General features: G+C 46.4%; 1 protein-coding gene across 1 annotated transcript in view; it reads right to left on the reverse strand.

Moving 5' to 3' along the window:
- Nucleotides 1-14,983, reverse strand: part of LOC126251860 (beta-1,3-glucan-binding protein-like) — a 108,930-nt gene that overhangs the window by 50,497 nt on the left and 43,450 nt on the right. The window contains exon 3 of the mRNA XM_049952545.1: nt 5,435-5,598. Coding sequence (XP_049808502.1) covers nt 5,435-5,598 — 164 coding nt within the window. The remainder of the gene's footprint in view (nt 1-5,434; nt 5,599-14,983) is intronic.

The raw sequence follows: 14,983 nt of genomic DNA on the forward strand, positions 1-14,983 counted from the left end.
CTGAAGCGCCTAGAACCGCTCGGTCACAGCGACCGGCCAAGATATTTCAAAAGTTATTAACATCTAAGGAGAAAAAATATTTTCTAAACGGCATGTAAAATCGTATAAAAAGCAACAAAAGATGATAAAGATATTATACTGCTCAACAACATTGCAGTATTGTGCAGTAAATTAACTGCTATTTCCTAGTGATAAGCTACACTTGCAGAGTCTCGATATTTCCAGACGCTTATTAGGCTACTGCCTGTTTCGCTCGCATAAAATTAAGTCCTCAAGACAAATATTTTAAATGGGTCTAGATACCCCTAAGGAGCAACATGGATCGTATGACAGAACGGAATATTCCTTACTACACGATCTGGTTGTGACGGTGGTTCCTTTTGTTCCTCACGAACGGCGTGGACGTCGATAGAAGTATCGTACTAAGCTGAAAAGCGAACGGCGTGCTGTCACTTTTTACTTTACGCGCTTCGCGCATGATCGAAGAGATGAAGGAGGCTAATGTAATGCAAAATTTATTGTACGTGAACTGATATTCCATTTTACTTAGCTCTTGAACAAGTAATATATTTGGAACTGAAATAATGACATTAGAAACCTACATATTTCTTTCTAATTTTTTGCTTTTGTAGTACACTCTAAGACAAGAAAAAAAGACGCACCATGAAGGAATTATCCAAATGGGGTGGAAATTGGAAAATGTGATGTACAAGTACAGAGAAACAAATGACTAGAGTTTCAGAGAAAATGGGTGATACATTCATGAAAAAGAACTTCACAAAAAATGGTTCAAATGGCTCTGAGCACTATGGGACTCAACTGCTGAGGTCATTAGCCCCCTAGAACTTAGAACTAATTAAACCTAACTAACCTAAGGACATCACAAACATCCATGCCCGAGGCAGGATTCGAACCTGCGACCGTAGCGGTCTTGCGGTTCCAGACTGCAGCGCCTTTAACCGCACGGCCACTTCGGCCGGCAAAGAACTTCACAAATCTAACAAGTAAATAACGCGTAGGTCAACTTCTAGTCATTATGAAAGCAGTTATTCGGCTTGGAATTAATTTACAGAGTCCTTGGATGTCCTACTGAGCACATCATGCCAAAATCTGCCCAACTGGCGCGTTATATCATCAAAATCACGTGATGGTTGGAGGGTTATGCCAATAATGCTCCAAACGTTCTCAGTTGGGCAGAGGTCAGAAGACCTTTCTGGTCAAGATAGGGTTTGGCAAGCAGGAAGACAAGCAGTTGAAACTCTCGCCGTGTGCGGTTGGGCATTATCTTACTAAAATGTACGAGGGTGAGTCAAATGAAAACCTTAAATTTTTTTAAAAATATTGTTTATTGTGCAGACGTGGTACGAAGCTGTATCACTTTTCAACATAATCTCCCTCACGCTCAATGCAAGTCCTCCAGCGCTTACAAAGTGCATAAATTCCTTGAGAAAAAAATTCTTTTGGTAGTCCGCGCAACCACTTATGCACCGCCTGGCGTACCTCTTCATCAGAACGGAACTTCTTTCCTCCCATTGCGTCTTTGAGTGGTCCAAACACATGGAAATCACTTGGGGCAAGTTCTGGTGAGTATGGTGGATGAGGAAGACACTCAGAATGCAGGTCTGTGATTGTTGCAACTGTTGTACGGGCAGTGTGGGTCCTTGCATTGTCATGTTGCAAAAGAACACCTGCTGACAGTAATCCACGTCGCTTTGATTTGATTGCAGGCCGCAGATCATTTTTTAGGAGATATGTGTACGATGCACTGGTGACAGTGATCCCTCTAGGCATGTAATGCTCCAAAATGACGCCTTTTTCGTCCCAAAAATGAGTCAGCATAACCTTCCCTGCTGATTAGTCTGTTCGAAACTTCTTTGGTTTTGGTGATGAGGAATGGCGCCATTCCTTGCTCGCTCTCTTCGTTTCCGGTTGGTGGAAGTGAACCCAGGTTTCGTCCCCAGTAACGATTCTTGCAAGGAAGCCATCACCTTCTACTTCAAAGCGCCGAAGAAGTTCTTCACAAGCAACAAGACGTCGTTCTCTCATTTCAGGAGTCAGCTGCCGTGGCACCCGTCTTACAGACACTTTGTGAAACTGGAGTACATCATGGACAATGTGGTGTGCTGACGCCTGGATAACCTGTAAACATGCTGCAATGTCATTCAGTGTCACTCGGCGGTTTTCCTTCACTATGGCTTGAACTGCTGCAGTGTTCTGTGGAGTCACAACTCGTTGTGCCTGATCTGGACGAGGAGCATCTTCCACTGAAGTCACACCATTTGCGAACTTCCTACTCCATTCGTAGACTTGCTACTGTGACAAACATGCATCACCGTACTTAACCTTCATTCGTCGATAAATTACAATAGGTTCCACACCTTCACCACGCAAAAACCGAATAACAGAACGCTGTTCTTCCATGGTGCAAGTCGCAATTCGGACGGCCATCTTTATACTGATAGTGCGACGGTATGTCTGCATCTGCACTATGCTGCCACCTACAGGCCATTCTGCACGCTGTTTGTAGCGTGCTTACCAACTTACAGGATAATGGCGCGAAATTTCGATTTGTTATTACAAATTTAAGGGTTTCATTTGACTCACCCTCGTAAATGCCTGACGGTTGGTATGAAGGGTAACAAAACGGGGCGTAGAATACCGTCAACGTACGGCTGTGCCGCAGATGACAACCAACGGGGTCCTGCTATGAAAAGAAATACACCCCAGACCATCACTGCTGGTTGTCGGGCCGTATGGCGGGTGAGAATCAATGTGGTATCCAACCGCTGTCCAGGGCATCTCCAGACATGTCTTCGTTGGTCATCGCACCTCATTTCGAAGTGGGCTAATACTGAACACAGTTCTACTCGAGTGAAGACGTTTCTGGAGTCGCCCCTGCAGGTTTGGCATACGAACTCTACTGTCACCCACCGTAAGGCCCAACAACCAGATATGGTTTGGGCTCTCATTGCTTTTCATGGCATGACCACTTTGCTAGTCATCTGCTGGACTACAGCACAGCGGTACGTCGACAATATTCTACACCCCATTTAGTTGCCCTTCAAGTCAAGCCATCTTGGGCTCACGTTTCAACAAGATAATGCCCGACCGCATGTGACGCGAGTTTCTAATGCCTATCTTCGTGCTTGCGAAATCCTACCTTAGCCAGCAAGGTCGTCGTATTTGTCCTCAATTGAGAATGTTTGTATCATTACGGGCAAGGCCCTCCAATCAGCTCGAGATTTTGACGATGTAACGCGCCAGTTGGATATTATTTGGCAAGATGTGCCTCAGGAGGAAATCCAACAACTCTGTAAGCCAGTGCCAAGCAGAATAACTGCTTGCGTAAGGGTCAGATGTGGACCAACGAGTTATCGCCTTGCTCAATTTGTTAAGCTCTTTGTCTGGAATGAATCGCGTATTTTCTTTCTGAAATTGTAATCATTTCTTTCTGTACACGTACATCACATCTGTCGATTTGTGTCCCATTCGGGTAATTCCTTCATGCTGCATTTTTTTCCGTAGCTTTGCACAGGGATACACCAACAGTGGGCATTAAACGATTAGAGTTGCAGTTCTTTGTGACAGGTAAAATAGCTACCAAAGTGCACTGGTGTTGTTCGTCATTAGTGTCGTTGTCAGACTTGGTAGGCTACATAAGGGGCGTGAACAGCGTCAGATGCAATCACTATGAAGGACATGGAAATGTCATGTAATTGCGTAAGACAGTGGTATCAGCATCTGACATAGTTTGAAAGGGGTTATTGTGGATGTCCATCTGGCAGGATGGTCGGGTCGTGCAGTATACGGAGTTGTGGGGTATTTAGATGTGACAGTGGCCCAGTGTTTGAATGCATGCGTATGTGAGCGAACTCAGACTCGTGGTCAAGGTTCCAGTCGGCTACGTGTGACCACCATAAGGAAGGATTGCCGTTAAGTGCACGAAGCCCATCATAATCCCTTTTCATTTTCGTCTGCCAGCCACCCAGTCTGAGGCACCTTGCCATGGTTCATACTGCTCCCCCCATCAGAGGTTCGAGTCCTCCATTGGACATGGGTGTGTGTGTTGTTCTTAGTGTAAGTTCGTTTCAGTTAGATTAAGTAGTATCTAAGCCTAGGGTCCAATGACCTCAGCAGTTTCATCCCCTTCATCTGCCATCCAGCAACAAGTAATGATCTCCCTGCAACGTTTCATGTCACTTCTCACCAACTGTTGGAGACTAATGCCAGCTGGACTAGGTAATTACTGACCCCTGTGTAAATTGTGGTGAACACCACAACACAAACGGCTGCATTTGGAGTGGTGCCTTGAATGGGAAGAAAGGTCTGCCAATTAATTGCTTCCCGCTGTGTTCAGTCATGAATTATGATTCTGCATTACTCCAGAAGACCTTCATCTGTGAATATGGTGCTGACCTGGGGAGAAATCTCATTCTCCAACGTTTTGGAGAGGCATGGTGTGGGGATTCATTGTGTATGACTTCAGGCCACATCTGGTAGTATTTGAGCGAACTCTGATGGCACAACACTACATTACATACATTCTGTGTCCTCATGTCTTACTGTCCCCAGCTCATGGTCTCGCAGTCGCATTCTCACTTCCTGAGCATGGGGTGCTGGGTTCGATTCCTGGTGGGGTCAGGGATTTTCACGTGCCTCGAGATGATTGGGTGTTTGTGTTGTCCTCATCATTTCATCATCTTTCATGAAAGTGGCGTGAATGGACTGAGCAAAGATTGGAAATTTGTACGGGCACTGATAACCGTGCAGTTGAGTGCGCCAAAAACCAAACACCATCATCATCATCATCAAGTCTTACTCTCATATGACAGCGTTGTGGGGCCACTTTTTAACGAAGAAATACATGTCCATTACATTGCACATGTGTCTGTGAACTGTCTACATGATGTTCAGGCGCTCCTGAGGCGAGAAACATCTCCAGATCTGACCCCAGTGGAAAATGCATTGGGCCAGCTCGGAAGTCAACTCCATCCCACTGCCATTGTCCAGGATATCAGGCATCTGTAAAGAATAGTTGCAGGTCAAGAGAAGATACAATGGCTTTACGGAGTGATTCACAATCAGTACATACATCCAGGCTAGAGGGGCTGCATCATCATACTGACAGGTGAGCTCATAGTGGCAACTTCCTTGTAAAGTTGACTTGATTTTGGTATCGCTTAAATGAAATGATATGACAAGCTCTGTCAGCCCATCAAGTTTCATTTCGCTTCCTCCTCTTGGGTGTTTCATATCTTTTGTTGTGTGTGTGTGTGTGGCAGTTTACATGTATAACAAGAGTGGACCAAACATCGACCCCTGTGGAACACCTACAGTGGTGCTTCGCCATTCTGCAGACGCTGCTTCCTCGTGTAAATACGTACCCACGGAGTGGTGACAGGTGGGGATGGCAGCGACAAGCAGGCCTACTCACCGGGCCAGAGCCAGTCGCCAGCGGGCATCTTGGCGCGCACCTCGACGCGGCCATAGCGGAAACTGAAGGAGTTGACGGTGCGCACGCGCGCCGACGTCACCGGGTTCAGGATGTTGGTAGCAGTGCCGGTGCGCGAGCAGCCGTTGACCAACGGGTTGGTGCACCTGCAACACCGGCCAGACCAATGGGCTCAGCACCAAACGCGAGACAACTGAACAGCATCTTGGCCTTTAGTGGAGTTGGCATACTAGAAAGGGGCATTCGCAGTTGTTTTAGTTTCTCTGCTTGTGAGTTTATAGTGATTGTCTTTTTTTTATATAGCAATTCTGGTTAAAAGTAATGTTGCATTCAGATCGACAAGGAATTTACATATGTTGTAATACGCGAGGGCGGCCATCTACAAAGTAACAGACATTTTGGTCTGTCGCGGCGGTGGGCAAAGCTACAGCCGCCATCTTGGTGCTGTACGCATCCAGCGGTCGTAGTGTATGGTCTGTGTCTCTACTGTTTTGCTTTCTGTGACGTGTTAAAACGTGCGCTGAAATAGAAAATACCTCCATTTGTGAGATGCGTTCTGTGAGTAGGTTATCGTTTGCAAAAAACTGCAGACCAATTAAAATTTATTCTGCCCTTGTGATGTGCCCGGAAAAGGAACAGTGAGTGAAAGTCGAGTGAGGAAATTGTGCATTGATTTTAAAAATGGCGGTATCAGTCTTCACGATGAGGTCCGCAGTGGTAGGCTTAGCCTTGTGACAGACCGACTGGCGATGAAAATCGACGATAAAATTCGTGAAAATCGTCGTTTCACGATTACGGAACTTTCCCAATATTACCTCAAATTTCACAGAGTTTGGTGCACAAAAATGTGGCCGAGAAGCTTGGTTACAACAAACTTTGTGATAGGTGAGTTCCCAAATCCTAACAACAGACCACAAAGAACAGAGATTAGCTGTAGCGCTGACCTTCCTTGAAGATTACAAGAAAAATGGTAACAAAATTATCGGATGTATCAGAACCGGGGACGAGACTTGGGTGACGTGTGTTAATTGTGAAACAAAAATGCAGTCGATGTTTGCAAACGCTGTCAGCAAAAAGGTCATGGCTACTGTGTTTTGGATCTCTAAGGCAGTAGTTCTCGTTGACGTCCTTGAACGTGACACAACAATTAACTCCGAGAGGTGTTGTCAAGCCAGCCGCGGTGGCCGAGCGTTTCTAGGCACTTCAGTCCGGAACCGCGCGACTGCTGCGGTCGCAGGTTCGAATCCTGCCTCGGACATGGATGTGTGTGATGTCCTTAGGTTAGTTAGGTTTAAGTAGTTCTAAGTTCTAGGGAACTGATGACCTCTGATGTTAAGTCCCATAGTCCTCAGAGCCATTTAAACCATTCAGATGTTGTCAAACACTGAAAAAGTTAAGTTGGGCGATACAAAACAAACGTCAGGGAAAACTTAGCGCAAAACTTTTAGTTTTTTCACGACAACGCACGTCCACAGACGGCCAATTGTACCCAAAAGCTCCTGTGGGCTTTTGAATGTGACGTCTTTAATCATTCTCCACACAGCCCTGATTTGAAGCCGAATGACGACGATCTCTTCCCAGCAATGAAGACATGGTTCGCTGCTCAGCGCTTTGCTACTGGCGCGGAACTAAATGCCGGTACAAACCAGTGACTGCAATTGCAGGAGGCACATTTCTACAGAGACGGTGTTGAAAACTTGTGCCACAGTATTTTAAGTGCCTCAGTTTGAATGGCAATTATCTGGAAAAATAACTTAAGAGTCTACCTTTAAAATGAATATATTAAATTTGGTTTTTGTATATTTTTAATTTTTTTATTTCAAAACGTATGTTACTCTGTGACTAGGCCTCATATTTAATACATTATCCAATAACATCAATTGTATGTGTATTATTGTTGAAAAAAAATCAGCAACCAGTTGCACAAAAGACATTTTATTTCCTTATCTATTTCACGTACCTGGTGCATTTCTTCAGAAGACCGTAAAGGGAAATATGCCGCAAATAAATCTACACTATGTGAACAAAAGTATCCGAACACCTGGCTGAAAATGACTTACAAATTCGTGGTGCCCTCCATCGGTAATGCTGGAATTCAATATGGTTTGGCCCACCCTTAGCCTTGATGACAGCTTCCACTCACGCAGGCATACGTTCAATAAGGTGCCGGAAGGTTTCTTGGGGAATGGCAGCCCATTATCACGGAGTGCTGCACTGAGGAGAGGTATCGATATCGGTCGGTGTGGCCTGGTACGCAGTAGGAATTCCAAAACATCCCAAAGGTGTTCTATAGGATTCAGCTCAGGACTCTGTGCAGGCCAGTCCATTACAGGGATGTTATTGTCGTGTAACCACTCCGCCACAAGCCGTGCATTATGAATAGGTGTTCGATCCTGTTGAAAGATGCAATCGCCATCCCCGAATTGCTCTTCAACAGTGCGAAACAAGAAGGTGCTTAAAACATCAGTGTAGGCCTTTGCTGTGATAGTGACACGCAAAACAACAAGGGGTGCAAACCGCCTCCAAGAAAAACATGACCACTCTGTAACACCACCGCCTCCGAATTATACAGTTGGCACTACACACGCAGGCAGATGACGTTCACCGGGCATTCGCCAAACCCACACTCTGCCATCGGATCGCCACATTGTGTACCGTGATTCGTCACTCCACACAACGTTTTTCCACTGTCCAATCGTCTAATGTTTACCCTTCTTACACCAAGCGAGGTGTCGTTTGGCATTTACCAGCGTGATGTGTGGCTTATGAGCAGCCACTCGACCATGAAATCCATGTTTTCTCACCTCCCGCCTAACTGTCATAGTACTTGCAGTGGATCCTGATGCAGTTTGGAATTCCTGTGTAATGGTATGGATAGATGTCTACCTATTACACATTACGACCCTCTTCAACTGTCGGCAGTCTCTGTCACACAACAGACGAGACCGGCCTGTACGCTTTTGTGCTGTACGTGTGTGACTTCACGTTTCTACTTCACTATCACATCGGAAACAGTGGACCTAGGGTTGTTTAGGAGTGTGTAAATCTCACGTACAGAGGTATGACACAAGTGGTATCCAATCACCTGACCATGTTTGAAGTCAATGAGTTCTGTGGAGCGCCTCATTCTGCTCTCTCACGATGTCTAATGACTACTGAGGTGGCTGATATGGAGTACCTGGCAGTAGGTGGCAGTACAGTACACCTAATTTGAAAAACGTATGTTTTTGGGTGTGTCAGGATAATTTTGATCACATAATGTAAGCTAGGTAAGAATATGAATCTTAAAGAAGAAAAATTTTAAACATTTAAAGGTAAAGAGGTGGCACATTCTTAAAATTATCACGTTATTATCGAGCATCAAAAATGAGCTTGTGTATGTAGTACTGTAATCCTATAAAAATACAAGAACAATGCACTGATAAGTCAGAATATTATGGCCATCTACCTAATAACCAGCACGTCCACCTTTGGCAAGGGTATCAGCGGCGATGTGTCGAGACATGGAAGCAAGGAGGCCTTTGAAGGTTGCTGCAGGGAGCTGGCACCACATCTACACACTTAAGTCACCTAATTCCTGTAAATTCCGCGGAGGGGGCGATGAGCTGTGACACCACGTTCAATCACATCCCATATGTCCAAAAATATGTTCAAATGTGTGTGAAATCTTATGGGACTTAACTGCTAAGGTCATCAGTCCCTAAGCTTACACACTACTTAACCCAAACTATCCTAAGGACAAACACACACACCCTTGCCCGAGGGAGGACTCGAACCTCCGCCGGGACCAGCCGCACAGTCCATGACTGCAGCGCGTAGACCGCTCGGCTATTCCCGCGCGGCCAGATGTCCTCAGATGGGTTTAGATCCATTGAATTGGGGGGCCAGCACATGAACTGGAACTCGCCTCTGTGTTTCTCGAAACTCTCCGTCACACTCCCGGCCTTGCATTGCCTTGTTGAAAAATGTCACTGCTGTCGGGGAAACATGATCATCATGAAAGGGTGTACATGGTCTGCAACCAGTGTATAATACTCCTTGGCCATGATGTTGCCTTTCACGAGGTCCACTGAACCCACAAATGCCTACGTGAATGTTCCCCCAGAGCATAATGGAGCCACCGCCAGCTTGTTCATCCCGCAGTACAGGTGTCAGGGAGCTGTTACTCTGGGATTTTTTCTATGCCTCGTGATGACTGGGTGTTGTGTGATATCCTTAGGTTAGTTAGGTTTAAGTAGATCTAAGTTCTAGGGGACTGATGACCATAGATGTTAAGTCCCATAGTGCTCAGCGCCTTTTTTTTTTTTTGTTACTCTGGAAGACACGTATTCACGCCCTCCCAGCGTCACGATGAAGAAGGTATCAGGATTCATCAGACCATGCAACACTCTGCCACTGCGCTAACGTACACTGCCGATGGTCACGTGCGTATTTCAGTCGTAGTTGCCGATGTCGTGACGTTAACATCGGCACATGCATGGGTCGTTGTCTGCGGAGGCCCATCGCTAGGGGTTTTCGATGCACTGTGTGTTCAGACACACTTGTACTCTTGCGCAGCATTACAGTCTGATGTCAGTTCCGCCATAGTTCGCCGCCTGTCCTGTTTCACCAGTCTGCCCAGCCTACGACGTCCGGCATCTGTAATGAGGGGTGGCCGCCTAACCCCAAGTCGTCTGGACATGGTTTCCCCTTGGTTTCGCCACTTGTTGAAGAAAATCACCACAGCACTCCTCGAACATCCGTCAAATCTTACAAATCTTGTGGTTTGCGAGAGGCTCGTGCCGAGCCTCCAGGCCACCACGATCTGCCTTCGGTCAAACTCGGATAGCTCGCGCACCTTCCCCATTCTACCTGCAGACAGTACACTCACTGATATTACATGCACCGTGCATGTGCCTGACTAGCAGTCATTCCTCACCAGGTGACGCTGCTATCAAAAATGTTCAAATGTGTGTGAAATCTTATGGGACTTAACTGCTAAGGTCATCAGTCCCTAAGCTTACACGGTACTTAACCTAAATTATCCTAAGGACAAACACACACACCCATGTCCGAGGGAGGACTCGAACCTCCGCCGGGACCAGCCGCACAGTCCATGACTGCAGCGCCTAAGACCGCTCGGCTAATCCCACGCGGCTGACGCTGCTATCGCCTGGACGAGTTTATATTGATAGTAGCTCGCAGGTCGTAATATTCTGCCTGTTCAGTGTTGTAACACAATAATAAAATACGTTAATGGTCATGAGTGCTTACACATGGATCAAAGTACTTGTAGAAATATGGTATAAGGTCACCTAACAACAAATGCAGACATCCAGCAAAAACTTATGCTTATCAGCTGATGATACGCACATCTTCTTCAGGTTGCTATCAGGTGAGAGGTGCGGGGGAGAAGGGGAGGGTTAACAGTAAGATAAAGTAATGAAACAAAATGAAATGAACTGTGTGGCATTGTTGGCCAGGAGGCCCCATCCAGGGAAGTTCAGCCGCCGACTGCAAGTGTTATCTCAGTCGACGCCACATTCTGCACCTTGCCGGTGATGAGTATGAAATGATGATGAGAACACAAGTCCAAGTGCAGAGAAAATCTCAAACCCGGCCAGGAATCGAACCTGGGCCCTGCTGCGTGGGATGCAAGCACGTTACCACCCAGCTAAGCAGGCGGACATGAAATAAAATGCAAACGATATTATAAGTGCACAACCAGGGCATTTACTTTCAACATCGTATAATACCCTACATATTAGTGATAAATAAAATACAAACGGCATTTGGCGCTATGGATAGGGAGTTTAGGAACTAATCGCCGGAATAGGTGTGGTGGGGTCAGTAGCACGCTAGCAGGGAACCTGTCGGCGAAAACGAAGTCCGAAGCGTATCATGGGCTTGGAAGCTGTACCTGGGGTAAGTGGTGAAATAATTCTCAGTCAGCAGCTAATATGAAGGGTCAGGAGACGACTACAGAGAAAAGTAGCCTGTGTACAATCGTAAACTTTTATCTTAGTGAAACAACCAGCACCGGAACATTAGCAAAGGTCGCAAATACATCTGTAAGTAGCGACACTGATACCAATTGTAAGTTTTAGAACACATCGTTGATCTGGTGTAAAGATATCAGTTGCGTGCTCGCAGGAAATACACCCGCGCCGACAATGATCGATACGCACTATGCCGCCAGAAGAAACAACTGGAATATGCAGAGAAACAATTCCTAACCAGAAGCCAACGTGAAACCTCAATTAACCACAGCGGAAAAGAAACGTGTACATAGTTATATACCTCTCTCAAAGTGAAATAACTTGCTCAGGAATGTACAGAAATTTATAAATACGCTTCGTGAAGCAGTTTTAGCTAGCGACATTCATACTACGAGTAACTGAATGAAATAAGTACAGTAGGTTTGACTGGCAGATGTTAAATGACTTAAACACTACTTGTAACTATAAGGCAAAAAAGTGAGGCGTGTTCAATAAGAAAAGCAACACATTTTTCTCGGCCAGTTTCGGTTCAAAAAATGAGCAATTTGTCGTGCGAAATCGTGGAATATTTCCACTTCGGTCCCTACAGTTTCATGAAGTTTCGGTACGTGGCTGCCCCATACGTACCGGGTGTTCAGAAAGTAACTGTGCAGTGACATGTTGCGGTGTGCTAAGTAATGACTGATATGATTGTCAATTATTAATACATTTTCCATTGTTTAACATATTTGAAACATATCTGCCTAAGTATTTGTATTTGTTCACAGGTCCGGTTTGATTGAAGACCAACGTCTTGTGTGACATCATTGTGATCTAGGTGATAATGCATACGATTGAAAAAAGAGCGCCGCGCGGGATTAGCCGAGCGGTCTTAGGCGCTGCAGTCATGGACTGTGCAGCTGGTCCAGGCGGAGGTTCGAGTCCTCCCTCGGGCATGGATGTGTGCGTTTGTCCTTAGGATAATTTAGATTAAGTAGTGCGTAAGGTTCAAATGCTTCAAATGGCTCTGAGCACTATGGGACTCAACTGCTGTGGTTATCAGTCCCCTAGAACTTAGAACTACTTAAACCTAACTAACCTAAGGACATCACACACATCCATGCCCGAGGCAGGATTCGAACCTGCGACCGTAGCAGTCCCACGGTTCCGGACTGCGCGCCTAGAACCGCGAGACCACCGCGGCCGGCAGTGCGTAAGGTTAGGGACTGATGACCTTAGCAGTTAAGTCCCGTAAGATTTCACACACATTTGAACAATTTTTTGAACAAAGAGCGTTTCTTGTAGAGCATGTGTCCCGCAATGGAGACAAGTTTACCTCAGCAGTTCAAGCTGCATTTGCAGCAAAGTTCCCAGGAGTGAAGATGCCTGACCGCAATGCTGTACGGAACGTCACCACCAAGTTTCGAAAGAGCGCAAGCGTTCATAATGCTCCAAAATCAGGCAGGCCATGAACATCCACATCCGAAGAGAAGGTGGCGGAAGTGCAAGACATGATGCTGCAAAGTCCAAAGAAATCGGTTAGATGACTGGCTCAGCAGGCCCACGTGTCAGTGAGTTCCTCTCACAACATTCTCCGGACGTCACTGTCCATGTATCCGTACAAAATGTCGGTCGTGCATGAACTGAGAGACACCGATCGCCCGGCGCGTGTGAACTTTTGCAACTGGTTTCTGTCCTTCCTGCAGGACAATGGTGATTTCACCTCTCCGTTTACGTGAATAGCCAAAATAGTCGTGTGTGGACTATAGAGAATGTGGTGTCACCGCCAGACACCACACTTGCTAGGTGGTAGCTTAAATCGGCCGCGGTCCATTAGTACATGTCGGACCCGCGTGTCGCCACTGTCAGGATCGCAGACCGAGCGCCACCACAAGGCAGGTCTCGAGAGACTGACTAGCACTCGTCCCAGTTGTACGACGACGTTGCTAGCGACTACACTGACGAAGCCTTTCTCTCATTTGCCGAGAGACAGTTAGAATAGCCTTCAGCTAAGTCCATGGCTACGACCTAGCAGGCACCATTAGTTACTTCATGAATCTAAAGAGTCTCACTTGTATCATCAAGAATGCTGTATACCAAAGGACGATATAAAAGTTAAGTGTTCTAGTAGCTACGTTCTTTTCTTTATCACATTCATCACGTATCCTGTTCCAGACTTCGCGCCAGTCGGCGTGTGTGTACGTGTGCCCTTTCGGCTACCCGTCTCTGTGGACTGGCTGCCTTGTCAGTCCACTACAGAGAATCCGCATGAATTTAAGATGTCTCCACTGCATGATCAAAAGGCTGGTGTTTGGTGCCCTGTGACTCGTAAACGCATCATTGGGCCGATCTTCTTCCAGGACACCATAAATGCAGAACGGTACTGCACCTGCATTCTGGAGCCCTTCCTAGGTGAACAGAATGAGGACGAAACTGAGAATGCCTGGTTCCAACAGGATGGGGCGACTGCACGTATCACCCACAAGGCGATGAACTTTTTAAAGGACATCTTTGGTGACCGCATCTTCTCTCGAGGACTCTGGCCTCCGTGTTCATCCGACGTGGTTCCAACGGATTACTTTCTATGGGACACGTTGAAGGGAAAGACCTACGAAGGCAATCCGCACACCATACAAGAACTCCAAGCTGCACTGACGCATCACATTCGGAACATCACTCACGATGTCCTGCACAACGTCTTCAAGAACGTCCACAAACGTGTGCAGCTGTATCTTCATGTTCAAGGAGATCACTTACAGCATCTCCTATAACTTCCATGACTTTAATACGGCAAGTTATGAACGGGATAGTTACTTATTGAACACCCACCAGCTTTCTAAATGCGTCTGTAACGAAGGCGCTTTTCAGGCAGAGAGCTGTATTGAGTTTCTTTTGACGGAAAATCAGAGCATCGCATATATTAAGAAGCGCTTACAGAATATTTACGGAGACCTGGCAGTGAACAAAAGCACGGTGAGTCGTTGGACGAGGCGTCTGTTGTCATCGCAAGAACGTCGCGGAAACAAAACAGCAATCTATGGAGAGTTGCCGCACCACCTCTCCTCTGAAGAAAATGTTCAAAGCTGTTCTCAACCAGTAAAATCATGGCGACCGTCTTCTGGGACTGTTTGATGCCCTCTTTCATGGTGCAACTCTGAAGTGTATTGTGTTACCCTCAGGAAACTGAGGCATCCCATTCACCGTGTTCGTCGCCAGAAGATACAAACGAACTTCTCTTTCTCCATAACCACGCAAGGCGTCACACAAGTCTACGCACCCGAAAGCAGCTTCATTAGACTGTTGTTTCTCCCCCACTCTAAAGGCCGGATTTCGCACCTTCCGACTTCCATCTGTTTGGCTCAATGAAGGATGCACTGTGCGGGAAACAGTATGTGGATGACGGGGAGGATACTGATGCAGAAAGCCGTTGGTTCCGATGTCCTCCCTGCAGAAATTCCTGGAGCATTATCTCTTTTGCCTATCTGTTTGGAGGCCGAGCGGTTCTGGGAACTTCAGTCCGGAACCACGCGGCTGCTATGGTCGCAGGTTCACATCCTGCCTCGGGCATGGATGT

This window comes from Schistocerca nitens, chromosome 4 (assembly GCF_023898315.1).
Source record: "Schistocerca nitens isolate TAMUIC-IGC-003100 chromosome 4, iqSchNite1.1, whole genome shotgun sequence".
NCBI classification, from domain to species: Eukaryota; Metazoa; Arthropoda; class Insecta; order Orthoptera; family Acrididae; genus Schistocerca; species Schistocerca nitens.